Genomic DNA, 25,950 nt, shown 5'->3' with positions numbered 1-25,950 from the left:
GTGTAGTGTTGGATGCAGGTGTTTGGGGTTCCGTGCAGCACTCCCACCTTACCTGGGAGAAGGGAGACACCACACCTCAGGGTGAGGTGCAGTACCTCTGTGGCGACTGAACCCTCAGGGGCGCCACACTAGCAACAGCAGATACAGGCAACACCATATCATAGCATTTGTCTTGCTGATTTTATATACAATTACACATTTGTTTCTTCCTTCTTAATGCACTAAAAAGCAGAGGCAAGACAACACAATAGTTTTACAGAAAAAAAACCCGAAACCAGTGTCAAATAATGTGCCTGCTTGTTACAAGAGACCGTATTGAGATTTTCATTTTTTATGCAGTACTTTTTTGTAAAGTGTGTAATAATTGTTTTTTAAAAAATACAAAAGAAAATTCCCTAAAATCATACATATAATTGCGAATCTCACAAAGTATGTCTCACAAAAAATTTAGCACATTTGTTATACTAATCAAATTTTATATCCATACATGCCACATCAATAGAGTGCCCTAATGTAGGTGCTGGATTTTTGATTGCGCACCTTCCTAGCATTTCTTATTTTATCATTTTTCAGAAAGGGGTTGAATATTGTTGAAAAAAACAGATAAATAATTTTAAAAAATGTATACATTTAACTGTGCATTTCTGATTGGGCACACTTTTTTACTAGTCCAATTTGGGAACCATTCATGCCACAACTCTACTGCAGCCTGCTGCTACATTTTGCATGTAAGAGTTGAATAATTGGGACTGAAAAGATTGTAAAAAGTTAATTATAGTGTTGTACAAAATGTATGGTGAATTAAAAAGTAGCAAGAAACAGGGTAGTGTAAAAGAAAAAAAACATACCACGGCTAATAATATGGGCACCCCTAGCAGTAACAGAAGCATCATTACCACCATGGGCACCAGCAGTCAGGAAGTATTATTATGAAATGCAAGCCACCATTGGCCTCTTTTGGCTCCTGCCAATATATTAGTGGAGAAAAAAAGCATAGGGCGTTATGGGACATCAGTCACCTCAAGTCAAAGCAGGATGATGTTATCCCTAAGGGCTCATACTCATATGCAAGGAAAACAGGCGAGTGAAATCCAATAAAATATCGGATTGCACTCGAACCTATGTTAATCTATGAGTGATATCTCATCTGCAATTTTTTTTCTCAGCTGAAATCGAACTGATAAAAAAATTGCAGCATGCTGCGTATTGCCGCGTATCTCAGACGAGACTCGCCAATGCAAGTCAATGGGTGCGTGAAAAAAAATCGCATGGCACTCGGACCATGCGAGTGCCGTCCGATTTTCACGCACCCATCTCTCTGAAACCCGACAATTCATCAGCCGCGTACAGTAAAAACACAGCAGTACCCGACAATTTAGAATAGAGAGAATTGATATACACACATAGAATAGTTATAAAGATGTCAGTGACATATATATTTAGTACATTGACTGATTTGGTTACTGTACTTGTCATTTATTATTACACTAAAGAATTTTTTTCAAAAATGGCGTGGGATTCCCCGTAATTTTATTCTCTAGCAAAGGTTAAGCAGACAGCTGGGGCAGATGTTTTTAGCCTGGGAAGTGGGTAATACCCGTGGAGCTTCCCAGGCTACTAATATCAGCCCCCAGATGTATACAAAAAAAATTGACTTGGGGTCCCCCTATTTTGTCAGCCAGCAAAGGCTAGGCATAAAGCTGGGGGCTGATATTAATAGCCTAGGAAGGGGCAATGAATTGCCCCCCTCCCAGACTACAAACACCAGCCCTCAGCTGCCCCAGAAATGGCGCTTCCATAAGATGCTCCAATTCTGGCACTTAGCCTCCGCTCTGGCCATTGCCCTGTGGTGTTGGCAAGTGAGGTTATAGGGTTGGGGGTTGATGTCAGCTTATAATGCCAGCTGACATCAAGCCCAGGTTAGTAATAGAGAGGCGTCTATAAGACGCCCCCTTTACTAACCCCATAGTGAAAGTGAAATGTTAAATAAAAACACCCATACCCAGAATGAAATATTTTATTTGAAATAACCACACAGACTCCTTTAATAGTTCTAAATTAAACCCTACTTATATGATATTTCAGTTTTTCTTTTTTAATAAATTTGCAAAAATTTCTCCATTTCTTTTTTTTTTGTCAGTCAAGATGGGGTGCAGAGTGTACTTTAATGAGAAAAAAAAGAACTTTGTAGAATTTACCAAATGGCTGCAATGAAACAAAGAGTGAAAAATTTTGAGAGGTCTGAATACTTTCCGTACCCACTGTGTGTATATATATATAAATATATATAGAGAGAGAGAGAGAGAGAGAATTAAAAAAAACAGGCAGCACTCCATAACTTAAAGTGAAAAAAAAGTGGCTTTACTGATCTATTAGCAGCAACGTTTCGGCAGCTTGGCTTGAGAAAGGCAGAGAAATCTGCTGAAACGTTGGTGCTAATAGATCAGTAATGCCACGTTTTTTTCACTTTAAGTTTTGGAGTGCTGCCTGTTTTTTTTAAATTTTCTATTTGTGGAGGGTTTGGACATCACCTCAACAGGTTTTATTGCACCCAGTTTCTTTTGGTAGTGCTGCCAAATGTTCTTTAATTCTGTATATATATATATATATATATATATATATATATATATATATATATATATATATAATATATATATATATATATTTATATATATATATATATATATATATCTGAATTTGTGTATGTAACTATCAATCTGTATATATCTATATATATACAGTACAGACCAAAAGTTTGGACACACCTTCTCATTTAAAGATTTTTCTGTATTTTCATGACTATGAAAATTGTACATTCACACTGAAGGCATCAAAGCTATGAATTAACTTTTTTTTGGAATTATATACTTAACAAAAAAGTGTGAAACAACTGAAAATATGTCTTATATTCTAGGCTCTTCAAAGTAGCCACCTTTTGCTTTGATGACTGCTTTGCACACTCTTGGCATTCTCTTGATGAGTTTCAAGAGGTAGTTACCGGAAATGGTCTTCCAACAATCTTGAAGGAGTTCCCAGAGCTGTTTAGCACTTGTTGGCCCTTTTGCCTTCAGTCTGCGGTCCAGCTCACCCCAAACCATCTCGATTGGGTTCAGGTCTGGTGACTGTGGAGGCCAGGTCATCTGGCGTAGCACCCCATCACTCTCCTTCTTGGTCAAATAGCCCTTACACAGCCTGGAGGTGTGTTTGGGGTCATTGTCCTGTTGAAAAATAAATGATGGTCCAACTAAACGCAAACCGGATGGAATAGCATGCCGCTGCAACATGCTGTGGTAGCCATGCTGGTTCAGTATGCTTTCAATTTTGACTAAATCCCCAACAGTGTCACCAGCAAAGCATCCCCACACCATCACACCTCCTCCTCCATGCTTCACGGTGGGAACCAGGCATGTAGAGTCCATCCGTTCACCTTTTCTGCGTCGCACAAAGACACGGTGGTTGGAACCAAAGATCTCAAATTTGGACTCATCACACCAAAGCACAGATTTCCATTGGTCTAATGTCCATTCCTTGTGTTCATTAGCCCAAACAAGTCTCTTCTGCTTGTTGCCTGTCCTTAGCAGTGGTTTCCTAGCAGCTATTTTACCATGAAGGCCTGCTGCACAAAGTCTCCTCTTAACAGTTGTTGTAGAGATGTGTCTGCTGCTAGAACTCTGTGTGGCATTGACCTGGTCTCTAATATGAGCTGCTGTTAACCCGCGATTTCTGAGGCTGGTGACTCGGATAAACTTATCCACAGAAGCAGAGGTGACTCTTGGTCTTCCTTTCCTGGGGCGGTCCTCATGTGAGCCAATTTCTTTGTAGCGCTTGATGGTTTTTGCAACTGCATTTGGGGACACTTTCAAAGTTTTTCCAATTTTTCGCACTGACTGACCTTCATTTCTTAAAGTAATGATGGCCACTCGTTTTTCTTTACTTAGCTGCTTTTTTCTTGCCATAATACAAATTCTAACAGTCTATTCAGTAGGACTATCAGCTGTGTATCCACCAGACTTCTGCACAACACAACTGATGGTCCCAACCCCATTCATAAGGCAAGAAATCCCATTTATTAAACCAGACAGGGCATACCTATGAAGTGAAAACCATTTCCGGTGACTACCTCTTGAAGCTCATCAAGAGAATGCCAAGAGTGTGCAAAGCAGTCATCAAAGCAAAAGGTGGCTACTTTGAAGAACCTAGAATATAAGACATATTTTCAGTTGTTTCACACTTTTTTGTTAAGTATATAATTCCACATGTGTCAATTCATAGTTTTGATGCCTTCAGTGTGAATGTACAATTTTCATAGTCATGAAAATACAGAAAAATCTTTAAATGAGAAGGTGTGTCCAAACTTTTGGTCTGTACTGTATATATATATATATATATATATATATATATATATATATATATATATATACATATTTTTATATGTAGTGAATATTTCCATAGAAAACTATGTGTAAATGACCTAGACAATTCCCATGTTAAAATTGCATTGCATACGGATGTCATACGGATGCTAGGTGAGAAAATTGCATAGTACTCGCATAAAAATCGCATGGCACTCGTCCTTTTTTTCGGTTCAGATATCGGGATATTTTTTTTCTCACATATGGGTATGAGCCCTAACAGAGACACTATCAGTTTCAGTTATCAGTTTACCTCTGCAGCCAAACAATGGAGACCGGGGAAAATGCCACGGCCCCACTATCAGTATTTGGTCAGTATTAGGTCAGTATTTTTTCTCAGGAGTGGGAGCCAAAACCAGGTGAGGAACAATCGGAGAAAAGGTATAATAGAAACAAGACACCAATTCTGCATTTATCACCCACTCCTGGTTTTGGCTCCCACTCCTGAGAAAAAATACTGACCGAATACTGACCAAATACTGATAGTGGGGCCATGGCCAAAGGCAGAGACTTAGAGCTGGAATATAGAATTGCAGTAAGATTGTCTATTTGAACTATACAATTTGTTTTTTTAATGGTATATTTTCTTTCACTTCAGAGGGACAGTTCATACCACAAAGATGAGTGCTGCTTCTCCTGAAGTCTATGTTTCCATAATTAGGGTCTTAGACAAGCAAGGTAAATAAACTGATTTGTATAAATAAATGCAAATGAATTCATTTTTCTATTTTTAACATGTGACATATATGCATAAAATGTACAGTAGATTGCACTGGACCATATCTACAATACATTCAGTCCTGAACTGACAATCTGACCTATCCTGGACACATATGGTTGTGAAGCACACAGGATCCTGACACGGGCCAGCATCAGAGTTCTCTGTGAGGAGCTGTTTGTCAGACCACATACTAGCACTGACTCACCAGGGCTGCTGTGAAATTTTAAGCCTGTGTTGTTTCCTCTATCTGCTCTTCCCTCAGCAAGTGTATAGTGTCACCTAGTAGAGAAAAATATATAAACTATCTGACTGTGGTCAGTATGGAAAGAGGATAGTTGCAACCCCTTACCATTAACCCCTTAAGGCCCGAGCCACTTTGTAGGTTAAAGACCGGGCCAATTTTTTCAATTCTGACCACTGTCACTTTATGAGGTACTAACTCTGGACCGTTGCAACGGATCCCCCTGATTCTGAGACTGTTTTTTCGTGACATATTGTACTTCATGATAGTGGAAAAATTTCTTCGATATCACTTGCGTTTATTTGTAAATAAAAAACGGAAATTTGGCAAAAATTTTGAAAATTTTGCAATTTTCAAACTTAGAATTGTTATGCCCTGAAATCAGAGAGACATGTCACACAAAATACTTAATAAATAACATTTCCCACATGTCTACTTTATATCAGCACAATTTTGGAAAAAAAAATTGCTAGGAAGTTATAAGGGTTAAAAGTTGACCAGCGATTTCTCATTTTTCCAACAAAATTTACAAAACCATTTTTTTTAGGGGCCACATCACATTTGAAGTGACTTTGAGGGGTCTATATGACAGAAAATACCCAAAAGTGACACCATTCCAAAAACTGCACCCCTCAAGGTGCTCAAAACCACATTCAAGAAGTTTATTAACCCTTCAGGTGCTTCACAGGAACTGACGCAGTGAGGAAGAAAAAAATTAGCATTTAACTTTTTTTCACAAAAAATTTAATTTAGCCCCAATTTTTTTATTCTCACAAGGGCAACAGGAGAAAATGGACCCCAAAAGTTGTTGTACAATTTATCCTGAGCACACCGATACTCTATATGTGTATGAAAACCACTGTTTGGGTGCACGGCAGGGTTCGGAAGGGAAAGAGCGCCATTTGACTTTTTGAATTCAAAATTTGCTGGAATAATTAGCGGACGCCATGTCGCATTTGGAGAGCCCCTGATGTTCCTAAACAGCAGAAACCCCCCACAAGTGGCACCATCTTGAAAACTAGATCCCTCAATGAACTTATCTAGATGTGTGGTGAGCACTTTGAACCCCCAGGTGCTTCACAGAAGTTTATAACGTAGAGCCATGAAAATAAAAAAAATCACAAAAGGGTACACACAAGGGTTTCACAAGGGTAACAGGAGAAAATGGACCTCTCATTTTGCTGTGCGATTTCTCCTGAGTACTCCAATACCCTACATGTAATTGGGAGCTACTTTTGAGGCACAGTGCAAAGGTCAGAATGGAAGGAGCACCATATTATAGTGCAGATTTTACTGTTGTGGTTTGCAGGTGGCATGAACCACTGGAAGAGCCTCTGAGGTGCCATAACAGCAGAATTCCCCATAAGTGACCCCATTTTACAAACTACACCTCTCAATGAACTCATCTAGTGGTGCAGTGATTATACTAACACCAAGGGTGTGTCACAGAATTTTACACCATTGGGCAGTGAGGAAAAAATAATTACATTTTTACCGCATAAATTTTGTTTTAGCCCCAGATTTTACATTTTCATACTGGGATAATGGATAAAAATTGCACCAAAATTTATCCCACAATTTCTGCTGAATGTGGCAATACCTCATATCTGGCTGTACAGTACTGCTTAGCCATACGGTGAGACTCGGGAGGGACAGAGCGCTATTTGCCTCCTGGAGTGCAGATTTTCCTAGAATAGTTTGCGGACTCCATATACAGAGCTCCTAAGTGCTAGAAGAGCAGAACCCCCCCTCAAGTGACCTCATTTTGGAAATGATACCCCTTCCAAAACATGTGGACGCTAAATGTTGTTTAGGCACACTGTGGTGCTCAGAAGGGAGGGGGAATTTGGGTTTGGGAGCGCAGAATTTGCTGAATTTCTTTTGGGGCGTGAGGATCCATTTCGCTTTTCCAGAGCCTTTGTACTACCAGTAACGTGAAAGCCCCCCTATATTTCCATTAACACATGACTGACCTGAGTGGGGGCTTTTATGTGAAGCTTTTATTGGGAACATTTTAGATAACATTTGGGATCACATTTATTCGGCGCTCTATGCTGAGCACTTACTTTGGGGTTTTCATCTAAATCTCCAAGTGACGTGATTCAGATGAAACTCCCGAGGGATCCATTCACTATAATGAGGCAGCAGAGTTACTCTGGACTCCGTCTGGCTTCTGTTCAGCATTGTCCTTCTTTTCAGAGGTGCACAAAACTGTGGCCAACTGCGCTTTTATCTACGCCTAAAAAGATGGACACCGTCGGATCATAGGTCAGACGGCATCCACAGTGCCTCCATCTGCCTCACTACAGGGTATCTTCCCCCCAGGGTTTCTGTCTGAATCACGTATTTCAGAGATTTACACAGAAACCCCAGCGCAGGCACTCAGCGCAGAGCACAGGATAAATGTGAGCCAAGCCTTACTGCGATCTTTGGGAGGCAGAATGAACAAATCAGCAGCAGGTGAAGAATTGGTTTTATTTATCTTTTACGCCGTTCCTCGTGCAGTATAAGTGATTAGACGACTTTATTCTTCAGGTCGGTGCGATTACAGCGATACCAGATTCATATTGGGTTCTTATGATTGACAGCTGTCACACACTAAAAGATGCTTTTTTTGCAAAAACTAATGTTTTTTTGATCACTTTCTATTCTGATTTTGGGAGGCAGAATGAATAAAAACCAACAATTCAGGATTTTTTTTTGTTACTTGTGTGGTAAAATTGATAAGGCAGCTTTATTCTTCGGATCAGTACGTTTACAACGGTACCACATTTATGTAATTTTTGTTATGTTTTTGAGCTTTTACATAATAAACACTTTTATAGAAAAAATAATTATCTTTGCATCACTGTATGCTAAGAGCTGTAACTTTTTAATTTTTCGGCTGATGGAGGATGGTGGATGGATGTATGGCGGCTTGATTTTTGCGAGACAAGATGACGTTTTCAGCAGTACCATTTTTATTTACATCTGTCTTTTTGATCGCGTTTTATTCCACTTTTTTCCAGCGGAATGGTGAAAAGGCATAGTTTCTCATGTGCTTTTTTTTTACGCTGTTCACTGAAGGGGTTAACTAGTGTGACACGTTTATAGATCGGGTCATTCTGAATGTGGCAATACCAAATATGTGTACTTTTTTTTTTACTTTTTTAAACTTTTTTACTTAGTCCCTCTATGGGACTTTCACTTTTTTCACTTTTTCCATAGGTATAATGTGCTGCAATGCACTAGCATTGCAGTACATTATACCTATAGTGAAAGCTCCTGAGACCATGCTGTGCATTGGTCTCAGGAGTTTTCCGTAGCTTGGTGACCTGGGGGTCGTCATGATGACCCCAGGTCACCATGGCAACAGTCGGGCCCCCGCGATGAAGTCGCGGGGGCGCCGATCTGAAGGCAGAGGGAGCTACCGTTAAGGGGTTAGGAAAATTGAATTGTTATATAGTAAAGTATAGGCTACATTCCCGCGATTCATTTTTGATGTTGCAGATTTTCTGCACCTATCAGGTAAATTAGGTTACTCATGTTTTTTTTTTTACATTGCATTTTCAATGCGTTTTTTTAAATCTGTTTTTAGCAGATTATTTAAGCTCCGTTATTGGTCTGCTTTTGGTATGTCATTCTTTAAATAAAGCTTCTTTGTTTTTAATACTTTTTTCAATATATGGGGACAATTCTTTAAGGTATTTACGTCAAAACTCTGGCATAAATCATCTTAATAAGTTGCAATGTTTTTGGGCAACTTCACAGTTGAGCATAAATATGGTGACTTTTGACATTTTCACGCCAGTCTTGGCCAGTGTGATGAAACAGCTTCTTATCTTAATCAGTCAGATGTCTAGATTTGTTAAGCCAACTGAAATACACTATTGTGTTTATGTTGACTTGTGAATGTATGAGTATTTCTGTGGCTAGTCAAGAACAATGACTCCAGGTGAAACAAAGATGTTTGCTACTATGCTAATTGCATTTTGTACTAAAGCCAGCTAGATGTTGATTTAAAGAGTCCCCCCTGCAATACCAACTATGTAAATTGATTAAATGCACAAACATTGAGACCTGAGACCTGTGGAATAATTCCCTCGCTAATCCTTGTCCTGTGGATGTGCACTTGAAAGAACAAATGTAAACTATTTAAGGAACAAGGCGTCTGTGGCAGGCAGACTTTACAAGGAGAATCAAAGATCAGAGCGACACTTCAGGAGAGTAGCTTGTAGCATGGCTCGATCCAGAGAGACACACATTTGGATTCTACATGATTCCGGCCTAAGGGTATACGGCCCTGACTGGGAAGATACAGATCTGCTCCACTGACCATCAGAGATCCCATGGATACATTTGGGGATACCAGGTTGAGACAATGAAGTCACCTGGCCCCATGGATATGTTGTTTGGGGTTGCCAGGTGGGACCCCCCAGTCGCCTGGAACCCATGGAGACATTCGGAGAAACCAGATTGGGACCAGCCGGTCATCTGGCCCCATGGAAACTCTCGAAGTGGTCATGGTGGGACCTTCAGGTCTACTGTCCTTGTACCTCAATGGACTGTCAGCTTCCTAAGCTTGCCTCTACCTCCTCTCTGTGGGGGCCCGCCAAAAGCGGGGGCGCCACTGGCTGAGGTAGTTGGCTCTGGAAGTCCCAAAGTCACAGCTGTTCTATTCCCAGGCAGGCCAGCGGAACGGAGAGATTGTGTAATGTTATACCATCTTGGGTATTTGCTGGGACTGTTCTATGTGTTTATTGTCCGCTTTGTGCTTCAATAAAGTATTGCCACACTGTTTTACTCTCACCCTGTGTTGTCTGAGTAGTATCACATTTTGGTGGCAACAGAGGCATAGTACTCAGCCCAGTAGATCTGGGGGAGCTGCAAGGGGACTGGTGTTAGCACACACCGTCTAAAGGGCTCCACAACCCGTGAGGCATATAGACAGACCCAGCAGACTATCGGTGAGGTATGCACAGTGGGTTTTGGATGCTACCATGTCCAATCCCACCAGCCCAGCTTTGGGAGGAGGGCCGTGGAGGATATACAGCAGCAACAAGAAACTGCAACTAAAGGAGCTGTGCTGGCTTCAACAGATTGAGTAATAGGCCACCGACACTCATCGGATTTAATTCAGGAACCACAGTACAGCATGTGTTGACGAAATGAATACGAGTCTGTTCTTGTCAATTATGTGTGGAGTTTAATTGCAAGGAAGACATGGAATATGCTCTGAGGAAACTGGATGATGCCACGTTTTGTTCTCATGAAGGTGAGACCTGTTGCATTCGTGTCTGTGCTTAAAGACATGTTGATGGACTGTCCCCAATAAGTGGAGAAGGATGATTGGGATTCTATCATATCTGGCTAATTAAGATGGGGGAGCAATGTGACGAAACTTCTTATCTTAATCAGCCAGACGTCTAGATTTGTTAAGCCAAGAGAAATACACTATTGTGTTTGTGTTGACTTGTGAATGTATGTGTATTTCTGTGGCTGGTCAAGGACAGTGAAAGTGTATATGACATACTGTTAGGCTTCCCAATGTTACACTACATAGCTGATTTTCTTTGTTGCCTTTGAACATGTTCACACTTTGCAGATTGGTGGTGGGAAAGTTCTGCAACGGTCCCAATCATCTGAAACAACTCTATTGCCTTGAGCTGTGGAGCTCATTGATTGACTGCAGCACTGATGTGCACTGTCGACATTACATCACCACTGCAGCTAAAACACAGACAACAGGGCAGCGGTGTGGAGCCGGCACTTAAGCATGGGAGGGTGAGCAAAATCTGTCTTTGTTATTTTACATAACAGGAATCAGTTGGGGTCCACTCTTCTAAAAGTGGAAAATCCCTTTTGATGTCCAATGTTGTGTCTGATGCCCCAGAAGAGAGACTATATGAGTCCCATTCTGTCAGAGATAGGCAGAGACTGGGCTTGCATCAGTGGAAGAAAAGTATTGATCACAGTCCAAAGTTGTGTTCCTGCAATTAAATGATTGTTAAAGTAGCCCAGTGGCATTTTTTAATATCTTTTAGCCCTTCTTATTATGTGTACAGTATATGAATTAAAATACTGGTCACAGTCTTCTCCTGTTTATAGTGTTGTTCCAGTTCTCCTCTGCAGTACAGACTAACGTCTTCTGTGAGGACTATAAATTACTTTCTCAATCCAAGTCTGATGAGACACATCAAGGCTCTCATAGGCTTACATTGAAAAAGCAACTTCTGGTCCACAAAGAAGATGCTGTAAGTGCCTGCTAGTCAGAACTGCAATTTAATACCGATATCGCAAAATTTATGTGTATAATCTTACAAAATCTGTTCTTACTTATCTTAGGTAAACAGTACAGAAGGGGATATGAGAAAATAATTATAAAATTTAACCTTTAGTCTAATTACGGTAGTTAAAAATTAGTGATGAGCGAGCACTAAATTGCTCGGGTACTCATTGCTCGGGTCGAGCAAATTGGAATACTCGGGTGCTCGACCCGAGCAACGAACCCAGTGTAAGTCTATGGGAAACTCGAGAATTTTTCAGGCGGCTCCCCCTGGCGGTCTGCAGAGAGCCTAAAAATTGCCCAAATCGATGGGAACAGTGCTCAAATGACATGGGAACAGCATGGGGAAGACCCCTGGAAGCATCTCTGACTCCAAGATCACTGCTGTCAACAACGTTGTCAGAGTATTACGTCACTTTTACGGACTCACAATAAAGCATACAAAAACGAAACCAAAATGGATTTTCCTAGGAAATATGTTAAGGAACATCATTTCCAGGGTAATGACTTGTATATAAGGCAAAATAAATAACCAAAAACAAAAATACTCCTCCACACCTTGGGCTATGTTCACACGTAGCGTTTTTGATGCATTTTTCACTTTGCATTGCTTTCAACCGTGACAAATGCATTCACTGGGAAATGTCATTTTAACATTTTACAACCTTATATGGCCATGTGGTGTGTGACACATCATCAGACACATGCATACAGTGCTGAAAAGACATGGGTACAGCATGGGGAAGACCTCTGGAAGCATTTCTGACTCCCAGGTCACTGCCTAAAAGTGTGCCCATCATAAGTGATCCTTGGCGCATGCGAAGATGCCTCCCACCATGCACCTGTCGTTGCAGACTTGCAACAATCACCGTCCACGTCCTTGTCCCATTGCAGCGTTCAGTTGTCCCTACCCCATTCCTTGGAATGCAAGCGCAAGTATGCAGCCAGCCAGCCACCCACCCACAGGCTGCAATACTATACTGCCAATTTTTTTACAGCTGCTTGCACTTGAAATGTGGCCTTTTAGGCTCGTGGAGGCGGAAGCTTTTCATAACCTCATGCCGGCGGCGGCCGGGTGTCCATACTCGGTCCCCAGCCACCACTGTTTCTCCCGGTGTCGTCTCCACCTTCCACAAGCACGGGTCCCACAACATTACCCATGCCCTCCCCAGTGCACTTACTGGGAAGAACCGCCTAACCACAAACACATGAACAGGTGAACGTGGCCAGGGACGGTACGGAGCCAGTCCACAGCTTTTTTTGCTCAGTTGTATTTCACCACAGCCATATTCTTTAGCTTTGTGAAAGGACTTAGGAAACCATATCTACCCAGCTGCCATTTCTCCCAGGAAGTCCTCTAAAGCAGCTTTCACTTGAAATGTGGCTTTTTAGGCTCGTGGAGGCGGAAGCTTTTCATAACCTCATGCCGGCGGCGGCCGGGTGTTCATACTTGGTCCCCAGTCGCCACTATTTCTCCTGGTATCATCTCCGCCTTCCACAAGCACGGGTCCCACAACATTACCCGTGCCCTCCCCAGTGCACTTACTGGGAAGGACCGCCTAACCACAAACACGTGAACAGGTGAATGTGGCCAGGGATAGTACGGAGCCAGTCCACAGCTTTTTTTGATGAGAGTTGTATTTAGCTCGGTGAAAGGACTGGCATAGAGGGAAACCGCATCTACCCTGGGTGTCATTTCTCCCAGGAAGTACTCTAATGCAGCTTGTTGCAGAAGCAATGGCAGCCTGTCCAACATCAACTCGCACTTGTCTGTGGTGCTTTGACACACAAACATCTTTCTTTGCGCATTTAATTTCATGAATACAGAGTTGGACAATGGCCTGATCTGCAATGCGGTTTAAGAAATAACATGCATAAGCATGTCCGATCCACATTAAAAAAGCAGCCATAGAGTGTCCGGGAACTTTCCCCCACACTTTTCTTAGCCAGGGTTGCTTTTCAGCAGGGTTGGACGGGCCCACCAGAGAACCGGAGACTCCTCCGGTGGGCCCTGCCATCTCCTTCAGGAGAGTTCATAGTGCCGAGGCGAGGCCATGATAATGATAGAGGCCACCATCTGCTTAGTTTTCTGTTACTTGGAATGCAAGCGCAAGTGCGCAGTCAGCCACCCAACCCACCCACAGGCCTCAACACTAAACTGCCAGATTTCTGGGCAGCTGCTTGCACTTGAAATATGGCCTTTTAGGCTCGTGGAGACGGAAGCTTTTCACAACCTCATGCCGGCTGCGGCCGGGTATCCATACTCGGTCCCCATCTGCCATTATTTTTCCCGTTATCGTCTCCGCCTTCCACAAGCACGGGTCCCACAACAGAACCCGTGCCCTCCGCAGTGCACTTACTGGGAAGGACCGCCTACCCACAAACACATGGACAGGTGAATGTGGCCAGGGACGGTACGGAGCCAGTCCACAGCTTTTTTTTGATGAGAGTTGTATTTAGCTCGGTAAAAGGACTGGCATAGAGGGAAACCGTATCTACTCTGGGTGTCATTCCTCCGTCACCAGGTTCCGCCCATTGTCACACACGACCATGCCTGGTTGTATGTTCAGCGGTGAGAGCCACAGATCAGGCTGCTGTGTTACAGCTTTCAACAACTCTGCAGCGCTGGGCGGTTTGTCAATTAAGCATTAAGCATGTTATCTTCAGCACAGCCTGTTGGTGCTTAGCCAAGGCAGTGCTGGAGTGCTGTCAGCTTGTGACTGATGTGGTCATTTCGGAGATGGAGGAGGAGGTGCAGGAGCTGAACAATGTGATTACATTGAGGTTAAATTGGTGACGCTGTTTTTTTATACTAAAGAAAGATCCTATTGTTTTTAGTTTTTATACGTTATTTTTTAAGACAAATGCATTCACCGGGAAATGTCATTTTAACATTTTACAACCGGATCTGGCAATGTGGTGTGTGACACATCATCAGACACATCTTGTTTTATTTATGATGGAGGGACTCTGAAAGTCATAAAGCCTATTTTTATAGGGCCATCAGACGGCCCTTACTATTCTTAAAAGGCCAGCAGTCGGCCCTCGCTATTGTTAGAGAGCCATCAGCCGGCTATGCTTTGTTGTTTCCATTATTAACAAGTGGGTCTCCTATACTGTTATTGCGTATCCAGTGACTGCAAGAGCTGCCAAAAATCTGAACGCAACCCAATAGGCCTTTGAAGAGACATAGAGGAGGGTCTCAGTTAAAAAATGTTCCCATTATAAAGGAGCGTGTCTCCTATAGTGGTAATGCCCATGCTGTGACTGCAAGGGCTGCCAAAATTTGGGAAAAACCCCACTAAGAATTTAAAGACACATAGAGCAGGGCCAGAGTAACGAGACAAATTCCCTTTAGAAAGGAGAGAGTCTGCTATACAGTTATAGGGTATGCAGTGAGTCCAACGGCTGACCAATTTTAGGAAAAACACCACTAAGAATTTTAAGACACATAGAGCAGGGCCACAGTAACGACAAATTCCCATTAGAAAGGAGAGAGTCTGCTATACAGTTATAGGGTATGCAGTGAGTCCAACGGCTAAACAATTTTAGGAAAAGCCCCACTAAGAATTTAAAGACACATAGAGCAGGGCCACAGTAACGACAAATTCCCATTAGAAAGGACAGAGTCTGCTATACAGTTATAGGGTATGCAGTGAGTCCAAAGGCTGACCAGTTTTAGGAAAAATGCCACTAAGAATTTAAAGACACAGAGCAGGGCCACAGTAACAACAAATTCCCATAAGAAAGGAGAGAGTCTACTATACAGTTATAGGGTATGCAGTGAGTCCAACGGCTGACCAATTTTAGGAAAAACCCCACTAAGAATTTAAAGACACATAGAGCAGGGCCACAGTAACGAGACAAATTCCCTTTAGAAAGGAGAGAGTCTGCTATACAGTTATAGGGTATGCAGTGAGCCCAACGACTGACCAATTTTAGGAAAAACACCACTAAGAATTTTAAGACACATAGAGCAGGCCACAGTAACGACAATTTCCCATTAGAAAGGAGAGAGTCTGCTGTATAGTTATAGGTTATGCAGTGAGTCCAAAGGCTGACCAATTTTAGGAAAAATGCCACTAAGAATTTAAAGACACAGAGCAGGGCCACAGTAATGACAAATTCCCATAAGAAAGGTGAGAGTCTACTATACAGTTATAGGGTATGCAGTGAGTCCAAAGGCTGACCAATTTTAGGAAAAACCCCACTAAGAATTTAAAGACACACAGAGCAGGGCCACAGTAACAAGTACAACATGTTCCCATTAGAAAGGAGAGGGTCTGCTATACAGTTATAGGGTATGCAGTGAGTTCAATGGCTAAACAATTTTAGGAAAAGCCCCACTAAGAATTTAAAGACACATAGAGCAGGGCCACAGTAACGACAAATTCCCATTAGAAAGGACAGAGTCTGCTATACAGTTATAGGGTATGCAGTGAGTCCAACGGCTGACCAATTTTAGGAAAAACCCCACTAAGAATTTAAAGACACATAGAGCAGGGCCAGAGTAACGAGACAAATTCCCTTTAGAAAGGAGAGAGTCTGCTATAAAGTTATAGGGTATGCAGTGAGTCCAACGGCTGACCAATTTTAGGAAAAACACCACTAAGAATTTTAAGACACATAGAGCAGGGCCACAGTAACGACAAATTCCCATTAGAAAGGAGAGAGTCTGCTATACAGTTATAGGGTATGCAGTGAGTCCAACGGCTGACCAATTTTAGGAAAAACACCACTAAGAATTTAAAGACACATAGAGCAGGGCCACAGTAACGACAAATTCCCATTAGAAAGGAGAGAGTCTGCTGTATAGTTATAGGGTATGCAGTGAGTCCAAAGGCTGACCAATTTTAGGAAAAATGCCACTAAGAATTTAAAGACACAGAGCAGGGCCACAGTAACGACAAATTCTCATAAGAAAGGAGAGAGTCTACTATACAATTATAGGGTATGCAGTGAGTCCAAAGGCTGTCCAATTTTAGGAAAAACCCCACTAAGAATTTAAAGACACAGAGCAGGGCCACAGTAACAAGTACAACATGTTCCCATTAAAAAGGACAGAGTCTGCTATACAGTTATAGGGTATGCAGTGAGTCCAACGGCTGACCAATTTTAGGAAAAACCCCACTAAGAATTTAAAGACACATAGAGCAGGGCCAGAGTAACGAGACAAATTCCCTTTAGAAAGGACAGAGTCTGCTATAAAGTTATAGGGTATGCAGTGAGTCCAACGGCTTACCAATTTTAGGAAAAACACCACTAAGAATTTTAAGACACATAGAGCAGGGCCACAGTAACGACAAATTCCCATTAGAAAGGAGAGAGTCTGCTATACAGTTATAGGGTATGCAGTGAGTCCAACGGCTGACCAATTTTAGGAAAAACACAACTAAGAATTTAAAGACACATAGAGCAGGCCACAGTAACGACAAATTCCCATTAGAAAGGAGAGAGTCTGCTGTATAGTTATAGGGTATGCAGTGAGTCCAAAGGCTGACCAATTTTAGGAAAAATGCCACTAAGAATTTAAAGACACAGAGCAGGGCCACAGTAACGACAAATTCCCATAAGAAAGGAGAGAGTCTACTATACAGTTATAGGGTATGCAGCGAGTCCAAAGGCTGACCAATTTTAGGAAAAACCCCACTAAGAATTTAAAGACACACAGAGCAGGGCCACAGTAACAAGTACAACATGTTCCCATTAGAAAGGAGAGGGTCTGCTATACAGTTATAGGGTATGCAGTGAGTCCAATGGCTAAACAATTTTAGGAAAAGCCCCACTAAGAATTTAAAGACACATAGAGCAGGGCCACAGTAACGACAAATTCCCATTAGAAAGGACAGAGTCTGCTATACAGTTATAGGTTATGCAGTGAGTCCAACGGCTGACCAATTTTAGGAAAAACCCCACTAAGAATTTAAAGACACATAGAGCAGGGCCAGAGTAACGAGACAAATTCCCTTTAGAAAGGAGAGAGTCTGCTATACAGTTATAGGGTATGCAGTGAGTCCAACGGCTGACCAATTTTAGGAAAAACACCACTAAGAATTTTAAGACACATAGAGCAGGGCCACAGTAATGACAAATTCCCATTAGAAAGGAGAGAGTCTGCTATACAGTTATAGGGTATGCAGTGAGTCCAAAGGCTGACCAATTTTACGAAAAACCCCACTAAGAATTTAAAGACACACAGAGCAGGGCCACAGTAACAAGTACAACATGTTCCCATTAGAAAGGAGAGGGTCTGCTATACAGTTATAGGGTATGCAGTGAGTCCAACGGCTAAACAATTTTAGGAAAAGCCCTACTAAGAATTTAAAGACACATAGAGCAGGGCCACAGTAACGACAAATTCCCATTAGAAAGGACAGAGTCTGCTATACAGTTATAGGTTATGCAGTGAGTCCAACGGCTGACCAATTTTAGGAAAAACCCCACTAAGAATTTAAAGACACATAGAGCAGGGCCAGAGTAACGAGACAAATTCCCTTTAGAAAGGAGAGAGTCTGCTATACAGTTATAGGGTATGCAGTGAGTCCAACGGCTGACCAATTTTAGGAAAAACACCACTAAGAATTTTAAGACACATAGAGCAGGGCCACAGTAACGACAAATTCCCGTTAGAAAGGAGAGAGTCTGCTATACAGTTATAGGGTATGCAGTGAGTCCAAAGGCTGACCAATTTTAGGAAAAACCCCACTAAGAATTTAAAGACACATAGAGCAGGGCCACAGTAACGACAAATTCCCATTAGAAAGGACAGAGTCTGCTATACAGTTATAGGGTATGCAGTGAGTCCAACGGCTGACCAATTTTAGGAAAAACCCCATTAAGAATTTAAAGACACATAGAGCAGGGCCACAGTAACGACAAATTCCCATTAGAAAGGAGATAGTCTCCCATAATGTTGGCCTATGCAGTGAATGCAAGGGCTGCCAAAAATTTGGAGGCACTTCAGTGCCCCTTGGAAGAGACGTGGAGGAGGGCCTCATAAAAAAATGTTCCCATTACAAAGGAGCGGGCCTCCTATACTTGTAACGCCCATGCACTAAGTGTATGGGCTGACAAACATTTACCCCTGGGGGGTATACATGAACATACTGTATAAAAAAAATTTTTTACGGGCATCATAAACACCCTTTAAAAAATTATGTGGGTGTTGCATCACGGACCACGGTCACCCAGGTGATATAGTGGTAGAGGATGAGGAGATGGAGGAGGACAATAACAAATAGCCAAAATCAGGAAGCGTATACCCATGTCTGGGTGTGAAAAGGTGCATGGGAATACACCACCCAAGAAAAGACACTGGATTTGAGTTTATGTTACGCTGCTATCATTCGGTGGTGTTGAGAAGTCTTGCCCAATCCATCCCTTGTTCATTTTTATAAGACTCAGCCTGTCAGCATTTTCAGTTGACAGGCGGATGCGCTTATCAGTTATAATTCCACCAGCGGCACTAAAAACCCGCTCTGATAAAACGCTGGCGGCAGGGCAGGCCAGGACCTCCAAGGCATAGAAAGCCAGTTCATTCCACGTGTACAGCTTGGATACCCAATAATTATAAGGCACAGAGGAATCACGGAGGACGTTGGTACGGTCGGCAAGGTACTCCCTCAGCATCTTCCAAAACTTTACACTCCTTGTGAGAGTACCCCGCGCCTCAGGGCCTGTGCGATGGGAGGGTCTGAGAAAACTCTCCCAGAACTTTAACAGTGTTCCCCTGCCTCTGCTGGATTGGAGTTGTGTCTCTCTCGCCTATACTCCTTGGTTGTCCAACGAAGTGTGCCCTCTGCCGCCAGCGTTTTCAGATGGGAATTTTTTTAATAGTTCCGGAACAAGGGCCTTCTGGTACAGCCCCATTTATGTAGACCTGTCCGCCTTAGGAATAAGAGATATAAAGTTCTCCTTGTAGCGTGGGTCTAGAAGTGTCACCAACCAGTAATGACTGTCACCCAAAATTTTGAGAACGAGAGGGTCATGGGAAAGGCAGCGTAACATAAACTCAGCCATGCGTGCCAGACTACTAACAGGCAAGACTTCCGTGTCCTCACCAAGAGGATGACTGACCATGCTCTCCTCCTCCTCCTCTCTGTCCTCTGGCCATCCAGGCTGAACAGACGGTATGACAGCTGTGCAGGTAGTACCGTCTATAGTGCATGAAACACAGCAAACTTCTGTGAATTGCTTCACTGACACACTAAAGGAAATTTTTAATGGAGGCCAGAAATGGCAGTATTTTCTGACAACGTATATGTGATCCGTTTGACGGAGAAAACACAGTTTTAAATAGCTGGATTTCTACGCTGTAATATGGAAAGGACCTGGCTGTATTCTGCAGTGCCAACAAGCAAATGGCGCAGAAAAACTGTGTTCTTTGGATTGCTTTTTAAGCAAATAATGAGGATTAAGATCTAAAGAAAAGTATTCCTGGCCCCTGAGACCTGAGCCTTTGTATAGAAATATCTAACAGCAGCAGCCAACAGAACTGGAATGGAGTCTCTTGTGTTATGTGCACTGCAGTCTGCTGTATACACTGCCTGCCTATATACATTGCCTGCCTGATATCTCTGCAGATGGATTAGTTAGTCCTCAAAAGGACTGTTTGTTAAGATGGATATGTGTAATGTATGGTTTTTCTCCCTACACTACCTAATACACAAGCAAATCTCTCCCTGACGCAGCAGCACCTATCCCTACACTGTCTAATTCCGGAGTGACTGTGACGAACATGGCAGCGCCAGGTCTGATATAGACCTGATGACGCTATGCGGCCAGCCAATCACTGTAATGCCACAACCAACATGGCTACGGCATCACAGTGCATGGCAGGCAATCCCTGCATGTTGATTGGCGATCTAAAGAGCACCAAACTTGCAGGGAGGGGACCCGAGCTCCCGCCGAGCAACCCGGAAATACTCGGCGAGCGCCGAGCATCTTGAGTAGTAAGAGGCTCGAACGAGCACCGAGCAGTAGCGAGCATGCTCGCTCATCACTATTAAAAATCTTTGCCACGCTTATAAAAATAAAGATATTTTGCAACAGATGATATGGCAAACAGATAACTAGTGTATGCAATAATGGTGACCAGAAAAGTGCCCAAAAGAAAAATGCTCACCAGAAAAATGCCCACAGAAAAAAGCCCACAGCCACGAATGCCCACAGGAAAATTGCCCACAAGGAAAATTGTCCACAAGGACAAAATATCAACAGTTTATTAAAATAGTTTATTAAAAAGGGATAAGGCTGTATTCACACACGGAAAACTGGACACATGCCAAAAAAGGTTGGGTGGGGAGATAACGTTATATCGGTACAGCCGGGGTCACAGTGTACATAGGCTCTGGGGCGATATAACATATTACAGGTCGGGGGTGATAATATTGTTAAAATTGGTACAGCCGGGGTCACAGTGTAGACAGGCTCCAGAGAGATATAACATATGCACCTTGAGAAATCCACCTGGCGAAACGTACGTTGGAGTCCTGGGGTGTTTGTATTTTGTTATCCCCTGCTTGTGGTATGTCTGTTTTTTACATTTGCTGAGGTTCTTTAATATTTATAACATACAAGTCCACTTGGATTGCCGAACTTCTTTTCATGTGTATATTTATTGCCCTGGTTGCTACAGTATATCTTTATACAGATCTGTAATTTCGCTTGGGGAAATTAACATTGTAATTAAATTATACCCACTCTATATGTTTCACTGTGAAATTCCCTTTGTGTATAGTCTTTTCCCCTCTGTATGTATTTTAAATAATTTTTATCATGATGTATTAATAAAATTATATTTTTTTATACTTTGGTAATGCAACTTCTTATGGTTCTGCTCTACCTTTTGTATTGCCACAAATATCTTCTATTAGGGTATCTTTAATCTCCGTATTTAACGTATTTAATTTTACATTTATATTTGGCTATATTGGAGTTTTTGATGCCACTGCATCTTTAAATTGGTAATTAGGGTTGATTTCTGTATACATTGCAAATTATGTCTCGGTACCTTTAAATTACTAAATAAGGATTATTCTCCAAAGGTCAATTCTCGGAACATCTTTAGATACCCTGTATCTCATAGGTATACTCGTGGGTTTTGTGCCTTAAATACTGTTTAGTCTATTTGTGAGATGTGCCAACACAAGAAATCTTTAATTAGAGCTGATATGCGGTTCAGACACCGGAAATGACGCCATTTGTGTTCCAACGACCGCATGTAAAGTCAGTCTGCGGGCCAAGTACCGGAAGTAGGTGTATGGTGGAGCGCGATGAGTTCCACACACATGTGGGCTAGCTTGTTTCCAAAGACCGGCGTTGACGTCACATGAGGGCAAAAACACCGAAAGTAGAAGTAGGTGTATGGTGAAGAGCGATGCGTTCCACACACCTACGAACCTGCTGATGTGCGTTCCAATGGAAGTAAATGTGAGTTCTCATATGTTATGTGGCTTCTATTGATATGACTGGCCAATTAAGTCTAGATTGCTTTCAGATGTTTACTATTTGTCCACTATATAAGATCTTAGCCAATAGGTGCTTCCTGTCTCTGCTAAACAGGAAGAACTTAGGAGTTGCCCTATTTTACTCTGCACTATTATGATGAACCCCGCATGTGCCATAGATCCCCTGAGGATTCTGTTTTGATGAAACGCATTGGGACGCACGCACGGAGCGTGCAGGGCCTCCGCAATACGGCCAGATGTGGACATGTCATCCCAATGATGAAGCTCCGTGGAGATATACAATAGCAAGAAAGCTTTTCTTATACTGACAAAATGGACGCTTGTTACAATGCACATAAAAAACTTGTGGCGAGGTCATCTACCTGACTCTGAGTTTCTCCATTTGGGCATCTTTCCAGTGCTTAACCTACTATCACTTTCTAGAAGCAAGCAGCAGAATTCTGAACAATTATTTAATTTTGAATCATGATTTATGGCTTTTTTTGCAGGTTGGTGAAAAGGCATTACACCTCCTTATCTGGCTTGGAAGAACTATGATGGAATGGATTTATTATACCTTTAATTAATTTTCTAGTACTTCTTTAATCAAATAGGCTTTGGTATACCAAGGTGGCTACGGAATGTTAATCATCCTTACAATTTTACATATTATAATTATGCTGTATAAAATGCTATCCATAACAAATAATGTTATACTTTGCAAATAAACCAGCCACTTTACATTTTTCTGTATGAAGTTTTATTGTAAAACTACTACATTATAAAGCATATTTTACCAAAGCCTACTAAATATAAACATTGAAAGTCTGACATCCTCACCTCCAGCACAGTATCTTAAACTTCCATGATCTTAAACCATCTGGAAAATTGTTTTCTGAAATTTTTTTTTTTTTTTTTTACAAAACTTATAGTGATGCAATCTAAAAAAAGCACAAGGTCAAATGGCCACATGTAAGAAAGGAGGAAGGGTGATCTATAGAGTACCACCACGACACTTTACAGAAGATTCTCAACTCTTTAGACTTCTGATCTGTCAAGTTGAATTTTGTGCCCATTCAAATTTGGCCAACTTCATTAAACTGTTTATAGATGCCGCTTTGTTTAAACGCTGCGCTTTTGCTGCACGAAAAAATACAGCGTTTTACAGTACCAATAAAGTGAGATTTCTGAAATTTCATGAACATGCTGCTCACTTTTTCCTTCCAGATTTGCAAAGAATTTTTTCAAATCTGCAGCACGTCAATTCTTTCAGCATTTTTGCACCATTTTTCACCCATTCAAATAAATGAGAAAAAAACGCAAGTAAAAACATATCAAAACGCAAATATTTTACACAGTGTTTTTCCTGCCAACACTCTGGTTTGTGCTGCAGGAAAATCTGGTACATATATTCAACGTCAGTGGTGTAATGATCGCAGTCGCAGAGGGTGCAACCGTGACCAGGCCCATGAGGGAGGGGGGCCCGCCGACGCCAGTGGCTATTTCAGCTGAATATGCATCCGAGGATGCACATTCAACTTAAGTGTATTGCTGCACAGGGAACCGCTGGGACCCTGCACTGCAATACACGCCGCCAGCCTATCAGAGGCCACTAATGGCGCATGGCAGTGAATGTATTGGAAAAGAGTAGCAGAACATTATACCAGGACATGGGATGGGGAGCATTATACAAGGAAGGGGACAGGATAGGGAGCATTATTCAAGGAAGCGGGACAGGATGGGGAGCATTATACAAAGAAGGAGCCCAGGATAGGGAGCATTATATGAGGAAGGGACCCAGGATGGGGAGGATTATACAAGGAAGTGGCCCAGGATGGGGGTCATTATACAAGGAAGGGGCCCAAAATGGGGGAGCAATTAAGCAAGTAAGGGGCGCATTGTAAAAGGCAGGGGCCTAGGATAGAGGGCATTATACAGAGAAGGTGCCCAGGATGGGGGGCATTATATCAGTATGTCATCCAGGATGGGTGTCATTATACCAGAAAGGGTCCCAGGAAGGGGGACATTATAACAAGAAGAGGATCAGGACAGGGAATATTATAACCGCTAGGATGGGGGACATTATATCAGGAAGGGGCCTAGGATGAGACATTATTATCGGATGGGGGCCTCGATGAGGTGATTATTACAGGAAACAGCCAGGATGGGGCACATGTTAGAATCTATGTTGTTTTACTTTTCGGCCATCTTTTTGTGGTTTACTGGCTTCTAGTCTTTGCCTCTGGTGCTGGGTGTCTTGGTCATGTGATCTCCTCACTCTTTATTACTCAGCACCTGTCTCCCATTCCTCGCTGGACATCAGTGTTGTTAAAGAAAAGAGGACCATATCTCACTAGACTACCATTCACTGGTGTACACCTCCATAATTACAGTACAGACCAAAAGTTTGGACACACCTTCTCATTTAAAGATTTTTTTGTATTTTCATGACTATGAAAATTGTGCATTCACACTGAAGGCATCAAAACTATGAATTAACACATGTGGAAAAGTTATGGGTCCGGGTGGTGGAACCTCTGTGCCGTGGTGCAAGGAGGGACCCAGAGGGGCGTGACTAAGTATCAACCCGAACCGACCCTGATCGGACGGCGGCTAACGACTCCGTGACCAGGGAGGATCCAGGCAGAGAGACCAGGTGCTACTCTGGGGATGACCTTGTAAGAGAGCAGGTGGCTCCCACGGGTCAGATGGCTGGGACTGACCGGTATAACGGATGGACACAGCAAGCAGGCAGAAGTCTCTGGTTAGCTGGCAGGTGATCACGGTACGTGACAGCAGAGCAAGTAGTAGTCTCTAGGTTTACCAGGCAGGTGGTCACAGCAAGTGACAGCGGAGCCTCAAGGTAGGCAAGCAGGTAACAGACGGGTGCTCCCAGGTGAGCGGGCTCACAGGCCAGGCAGGTAACAGACCGGTAACAGGTGAGCGCTCCCAGGTGAGCGGACTGTCAGACAAGGCAGGTAACAGGCAGGTGACAGGTGAGCGCTCCTGGTGAGCAGGCTAGCAGGCTCGGCCGGTAACGGGCAGATAACAGGCTGGCAGGCAGGACGAGGAGTCAGGCTAGCAGCGGAACCTGAGGGCTGAAGCAGAGATAAGTAACTGTGCAACAACTTTGCTCGGGCACCTCCATTTTGGAGGAGGTGCCTTATATATGGGAGGTCATCCGGCTATTGGCCGGGGACTCCTTAGGACGGCGCGCGCGGTCCCTTTAAGAGAGGGGGAGCGCGCGCGCGCCCTAAGCACAGTGCCGGGGAAGGAGCGCGCGCCGGCAGCAGCGGGGAGAGGAGTGCTGGAGGACGCCGCGCCAGGAGCGGGAAGGTGAGAGGGACGGCGTCTCTGCCTAGCAGGGGGCAGAGACGCCGATGCTACAGGAAATATATACTTAACCAAACAGTGTGAAACAACTGAAAATATGTCTTATATTCTAGGTTCCTTTTTACAATAAATACCCATTAAAAAATAACCTTTAATATTGGCGTTTAAAACTATTAAGAGTCTCACAACAAATACTTAGTAACAAGAAAAAGACCTAAAATATAGGCATGTGATCCGAACCTATTTATATAAATCACCCCAATCTATTATTTACTCTGTGAGGGTGTCTTGAAAATCCATTAATACAACCCAGGAACATCTAATAACAGAAGATTGGACGTATCCAGACAGGATCACCATAGCACAATACATAAAGGGAATAGTACACTTTTGTCCTCAAAGCATAGAAAAAGACACTCTATAATAACAATGGGGCACCATAGATCCCCTATTTAAGTTGATACATCCACCTCACTCAGAGGAACTAATAATCTTAATTGGTATTTTAAAGGATATATCTCCAGGACACA

The 25,950-nt window shown here is 42.6% G+C and overlaps 1 protein-coding gene across 1 annotated transcript in view; it reads left to right on the top strand.

Moving 5' to 3' along the window:
- Window positions 1-22,834, top strand: part of LOC141171528 (N-acylethanolamine-hydrolyzing acid amidase-like) — a 79,307-nt gene extending 56,473 nt beyond the window's left edge. Inside the window, exons 10-11 of the mRNA XM_073655216.1 lie at window positions 5,011-5,090; window positions 22,597-22,834. Coding sequence (XP_073511317.1) covers window positions 5,011-5,090; window positions 22,597-22,604 — 88 coding nt within the window. The 3' untranslated portion in view covers window positions 22,605-22,834. The remainder of the gene's footprint in view (window positions 1-5,010; window positions 5,091-22,596) is intronic.
- Window positions 22,835-25,950: the final 3,116 nt, after the last annotated feature.

Source organism: Phyllobates terribilis, unplaced genomic scaffold (assembly GCF_046119375.1).
Source record: "Phyllobates terribilis strain yellow unplaced genomic scaffold, ASM4611937v1 Scaffold_1__5_contigs__length_1240528914, whole genome shotgun sequence".
In the NCBI taxonomy this organism is placed as follows: Eukaryota; Metazoa; Chordata; class Amphibia; order Anura; family Dendrobatidae; genus Phyllobates; species Phyllobates terribilis.
The sequence above is the reverse complement of the archived record's forward strand: the minus strand, read 5'-3'. Positions and strand labels throughout refer to the sequence as shown.